Raw genomic sequence first — 6,344 nt, forward strand, 5'->3', positions numbered from 1 at the left:
CTACACGAATCCTTGGAAACTTCCTGACGAAGAAATTCAATCACCTCAATCTCTTCCTTTTCCAAGGGTGGGCACTTTCTTTTCTTCATTTTTCAGTGTCTTCTTCAAAAGTTTATTTACTAATAGAATGATATGTGACCCTGGGCCACAAAACCAGTCGTAAGGGTACATTTTTTCAAAATTGAGATTTATACATGATCTTAAAGCAAAATAAATACGTTTTCCATTGATGTATGGTTTGTTAGGATAGGACAATATTTGGCTGAGATACAACTATTTGAAAATCTGCCAAAAAAATCTAAATATTGAGAAAATCGCCTTTAAAGTTGTCCAAATTAAGTTCTTAGCAATGCATATTACTAATCAAAAATTAAGTTTTGATATATTTACGGTAGGAAATTTACAAAATATCTTCATGGAACATGATCTTTACTTAATATCCTAATGATTTTTGGCATAAAAGAAAAATCGATCATTTTGACACATACAATGTATTGTTGGCTATTGCTACAAATATACCCCAGCGACTTAAGACTGGTGTTGTGCTCCAGGGTCACATATATGTAATAGGCACCATTTTTTTTTTAGATTACACTAAAATGTAATTAATTTGTTTCCTCAGTTTCCGCCTGGTTCCTTTTTTAGTTGAGCTTCGAGCAGTAATGGACTGGGTTTGGACAGATACGACACTGTCTCTCTCCAACTGGATGTGTGTGGAGGATATCTACGCTAATATCTTCATCATTAAATGCAGCCGAGAGACAGAAAAGGTAGCAGGTCCTCTTTGGCATACAAAAACATTTTTGATTATACCTAAATGGATTAGTTATTCGTTTGTCATTCAGGTTATTATGGTCATAAGATCCTAAATAAACATTGAATATTTGTGGCACTTTTTAGAATATAAATCGATGTCACATTACTATTGACTAAGTAGATATGTTTTATAAATTTGAAATACAAGTTTTTGTTTATATATGTGTGTGTACTGTGTATATTATATATATATATATATATATATAAAGACACACACATACAGTATATATTTTGAAAATAGTAACATGTATTTGCATGTATATATATATTTATATTAATATAATTTATATTATATAGACATATTTCATATATAAAAAATTTTTAAACATAAAAGGTTTAAAACAAAAAAAAATCTTAAATATATACATGCATGTGTGTGTATTTATATGTACGATAAATATACAGTACACGGTACACACACATACAGTATATTATGTATACAATAACTTTTATTTTGGATGCAATTAATCGTGAATAATCGTTGCCCAGCACTAGAAATTTGTAAGTACTTGAAACCCTTTTTACCCAATGTTTTTTTTTTTTAAAGAATTGAACAGTTCATAGTTTTAAACCATATTCTAACATATCCCACATGGTGACAGGGTTGCAAAAAAACGGCAAATCTCATGGCTTATATAATATTTTATTTGATTACCTGATGTTGATCACTATTTTTGACTTTTAGGTTTTGTACCTTATTCATGGAAAGTGTAATATCTTGATCATTTGATTCTAATGTGTACATAATCTTACTTTTGGGCTTAAACTTTTTCTCTGCAGAAATATCCTCAACCAAAAGGGCAAAAGAAAAAGAAGATTGTCAAATATGGAATGGGCGGCCTTATCATTCTGTTCCTCATTTGCATCATTTGGTTCCCACTACTCTTCATTTCACTAGTTAAATCCGTAGTGGGTGTGGTTAACCATCCTGTTGATGTTACTGTCACAGTCAGGCTTGGTGGTTATGAGGTAAAATTCAATTGTAACATTTCAATGAGTGTTTAATACTTTGATAATTTGAGAGTTTACATTTAAGATTTGACTCATGTGTCCTCCTGCAGCCTTTATTTACAATGAGTGTGCAGCAGCAGTCCATCCAGCCTTTCGCTGAGCAGGACTACAATCATCTTGCCAATCTGTTTGGAAAAAATGCTGTAAGTAGACATCAACAGTAATATCTCACAACTCAATAACAGTTGATACTGACAATGACAAGATAACTGATATAATGCTCTTTATGTACACAATACAATTTAATAGTGACAGTAAATAAACATACTGCACAGAGATTTGCTGAAATTAAACAGTTTATTTTACACTATATTTACTCATTTCACAAAAGATTTTTTAGTTTTTTTTTGGCCAGAACCCAGAAAAATAATTGTCAGTGGGTTTTTGTTTAAATATCAGAAATAAAGCAAGATATAAAATAAGGTCAAGATATTTTCACATTTTATATTATAACATAAAATTCATCAGTAATACCCCCTTGTGATTATTTTGTGCAAAGTGGCTAAATAGTACTACAGAGGTTGTCAGGGACATTAAACATCATGCCAAAAAAAAAACTCTTACACTCACTATTCAGCTTATACAGCATCACAGTATTTATAATCATGCACTTGCAAACTATTCTAACTCAAACTTTCAGGGAAACTCTTTTAGACTGAAAGAGATGTCTGAAGCTTAAAGGGATACTCCACCCCAAAATGAAAATTTTGTCAATCACTTACCCCCATGTCGTTCCAAACCCATAAAAGCTTCGTTCGTCTTCAGAACACAATTTAAGATATTTTGGATGAAAACCGGGAGGCTTGTGACTGTCCCATTGACTGCCTAGTAAATTACACTGTCAAGGTCCAGAAAAGTATGAAAGACATCATCAGAATAGTTCATCTGCCATCAGTGGTTCATCCGTAACGTAATAAAGCGACGTGAATACTTTTTGTATGTGAAGAAAACAAAAATAACGACTTTATTCAATAATTCATCTCCTCTGTGTCTCACTGTAGCGCCATTTTGGAGAATATCCGCTGAACGCAAGCAGCGTATGCTATTGTGTCAGCCGCGACACAAGGATACGTTTTCTACGTGTATTTCCGATTTGATTTGAACAAAAACAGCGCATCCGTGCAGCGTGGCTGACACAGAAGAGCGTACGCTGCTTGCGTTCAGCGGATATTCTCCAAAATGGCGCTACGGTGATGCGGAGAGACACAGAGGAGGCGAATTATTGAATAAAGTCGTTATTTTTGTTTTCTTCGCGTACAAAAAGTATTCTCGTCGCTTCATAACGTTACGGTTGAACCACTGATGGCAGATGGACTATTCTGACGATGTCTTTCATACTTTTCTGGACCTTGACAGTGTAATTTACTAGGCAGTCAATGGGACAGTCACAAGCCTCCCGGTTTTCATCCAAAATATCTTAAATTGTGTTCCAAAGACGAACGAAGCTTTTACGGGTTTGGAACGACATGGGGGTAAGTGATTAATGACAACATTTTCATTTTGGGGTGGAGTATCCCTTTAATGGTGGACACATTGAAGTCATGCAACTGTGGTTTATAGTCTACATTAAGTTTTTTTTACTTCTGGCAATTTTATTTAGGCTTCAAAATTCATAAACTTTGTTCATTTGTAAAATTTCATGATGAACAAAAAATAAGAATCAAAGTTTTGTTGGTCAAAGAGATTTTCTTCAATAATCTAAAAGCCAACTGAAAAATTATATTAGGTTTTTGCTGAGGAAAAGAGGATACGATAACATCCGTACCGACCTCTGCTAGAAAGAACAGTCGGCTTTTCCATTAGTGTCCTATACTGTAATGTGTCCACAGGTGGCCATGCAGTTTATTACCATGTACAGCTATGAAGACATAGTCACAGCCAACATTGAGGGCAGCTCAGGGTCAGTGTGGCGGATCAGCCCACCGAGCAGACAAGAGCTAATAAAGGAACTGCTTGGCAGCACAGGTGACATGACCCTCCGTCTGGATTGGAACTTCCAGAGGTCAGTTTGATGGAGAAGGACAGTGGTTTTGAATTAAACTCGCTTCTGTTGGGAGTACAGGACCTCATGCTCATAATGTGTTTGTGTCTGAAAGGGACCTGGGGAAAGGTGGGACAGTGGAACATACTTTTGACAAGCACTCCATCAGTTTGTCATCGAAGAACCCAGTCAGAGCAGACCTGGCCTCGCTGCTTTTGGGCACTCGGAAGGATCCTGTGTAAGTTTTGTGACTACATGGGAGAAAAAGTCTGTTATCCTAGATACACATCTCATGTAAAAAAAAAAAAAATTCTTACAGAAAAAAAATTGTGAGGTGTACAAGTGATGATAGATCCTGGTTGCAGTTCATTTCTGTTCAGTTCAAATTATATGCACTAACACCAAACCCAATTGTTAAGGCCTATTCACACCAAAAATAACTAAAAAGAAAACTAAGAATAACTGGTTACATTTTAGTTTGGGGACCAATTCTCACTATTAAATACAACTAACAATGAAATACAACTTTTGCCTCAATAAACTCTTAATTTGCTGCTTATTAATAGTAAGGAATTTGTTGTAGGATTAAGGAATCTGAAATATGGTCATGCAGAATAAGGCATTAATATGTGCTTTATAAGTACTAATAAACTAATAAATTATAAATGCCAGTAATATGCATGTGGTAACACTTTCTATGTGCAAGGTGTATTTATAATACATTTTAAGGGTATTCTTAAGGTATTATGATGAATGCATGATGCATTATAAAAAACCTTACAATATGTTGCATCATCTCATGAATATTCATAAGAACAATTTTAATGTATTATAATATTTACTTGTTTGCGGTTATAGCTTTTAAGAGTATGATGATTTATAACACACAATGAACACGTTGCGTCAACTTAAGATGCAATGGATTTCTCATTTTACTGTGCAGATCTTAAATAAACAATGTCAAGATATGATATAGTCCAATATATATGAAGTATATTTAATATGGTGTTCATTGTGTGTTATAAATAATCATAATCTTAAAAGTTATAACTACAAATACATAAGTATTATAATGTATTATAATTGTTGTTATGATTATTCTTGAGATGATACAACATATTATAAGTTTTTTTTATAATGCATTATGCATTCATTATAATACCCTTATAATGGATTATGAATATGGGCTTCATAGAAAGTGTTACTGACGATTCTTTTTGATTAGAAGCACACCCTGAAGTTCTGTTGCTTTAAATGCTCAAGCTCTTTTAAGACAAGTGGATTCTAGATTCTGATTGGCTGTCAATGTTTTTATCATTCATCAGCTAGAAAGAAAAAAAAAACATTCTGAAAGTGATTCCAGCGGTATTGTTTCTCTATGTCGTAATTGCTTTAGTGTGGACTTTCCGAATCTCATTCAATTAGATTGATTATTAAAAATATAAAGTTATTGTCTTTGGTGTGAATGGGCCCTTACACTTATTTAGCAAGTGTCTATTTTACACAGGACCATAAACACCATAGACACTGAGGGGGAGAAATCCCCCTGAATATTTAGAAATGGCTGAATTGCCCCCCCCTCCAAATATTAAAAAAATTATTGCGCTGCTCTGCTGCACTCCATTATGCACCAGTTTGTTGCTAGGTTGACAAAAAAGTTTAAAAGTTACATTTTTAAGCTGGTCTGCCTCAGAGGTCTAACGACGCTCATCAGTGTAAAAATGATTGAGATGGCCAATCGAATCAAAGTAGGCAGGGTTTAGGGTTGACGGAAGCAGAGCTCAGATTCCATAACAAAGTGTCAGTTTTAATGTTGAAAAAGAACAAGGTAAGATGGACGTAGTGAAACATTTAAAGGGATAGTTCACCCAAAAAATGAAAATTCTGTCATTAATTACTCACCCTCATGTCGTTCCAAACCCGTAAGACCTTCGTTCATTTTGGAACACAAATTAATATGTTTTTGATGGAATCTGAGAGCTCTCTGAGCCTCCATAGTCAGCAAGAACGTTACCAAGATCAACGCACAGAAACGTAGCAAGGACATCAGTAAAATAGTCCATGTGACATCAGGGGTTCAACCGTAATTTTACGAGGCTATGAGAATACTTTGTGCGCAAAGAAAACAAAAAATAATGACTTTATTCAACAATTCCTCTCCGTCTTCCGCCATTTTGGAGAGTACCCCAGAACGTAATCAGCGTTGTTTATGTTCAGGAGACAGCACGCGCATGCTGAACATGACCAACGCTGATTACGTTCTGGCGTACTCTCCAAAATGGTGGAAGACGGTAACTCAGGGAGAAGAATTGCTGAATAAATTATTATCGTTTTCTTTGCGCACAAAAAGTATTCTCGTAGCTTCGTAAAATTACGGTTGAACCCGATGTCACATGGACTATTTTACTGATGTCCTTGCTACGTTTCTGTGCGTTGATCGTGATAATATACTTGCGGTCTACGGAGGGTCAGAGAGCTCTCAGATTCCATCAAAAATATCTTAATTTGTGTTCCGAAGATGAACAAAGGTCTTACG

At 34.8% G+C, this 6,344-nt stretch overlaps 1 protein-coding gene across 3 annotated transcripts in view; it reads left to right on the forward strand.

Moving 5' to 3' along the window:
- piezo1 (piezo type mechanosensitive ion channel component 1 (Er blood group)) overlaps positions 1-6,344 on the forward strand; it is a 113,306-nt gene that overhangs the window by 104,883 nt on the left and 2,079 nt on the right. For all 3 annotated transcript variants that reach the window (XM_016453173.1, XM_016453174.1, XM_016453175.1), the window contains 6 exons: positions 1-67; positions 623-770; positions 1,597-1,785; positions 1,878-1,970; positions 3,657-3,829; positions 3,924-4,046. In XM_016453173.1, the coding sequence (XP_016308659.1) occupies positions 1-67; positions 623-770; positions 1,597-1,785; positions 1,878-1,970; positions 3,657-3,829; positions 3,924-4,046 (793 nt within the window). The remainder of the gene's footprint in view (positions 68-622; positions 771-1,596; positions 1,786-1,877; positions 1,971-3,656; positions 3,830-3,923; positions 4,047-6,344) is intronic.

This window comes from Sinocyclocheilus anshuiensis, unplaced genomic scaffold (genome assembly GCF_001515605.1).
Source record: "Sinocyclocheilus anshuiensis isolate Anshui unplaced genomic scaffold, SAMN03320099.WGS_v1.1 scaffold1317, whole genome shotgun sequence".
NCBI classification, from domain to species: Eukaryota; Metazoa; Chordata; class Actinopteri; order Cypriniformes; family Cyprinidae; genus Sinocyclocheilus; species Sinocyclocheilus anshuiensis.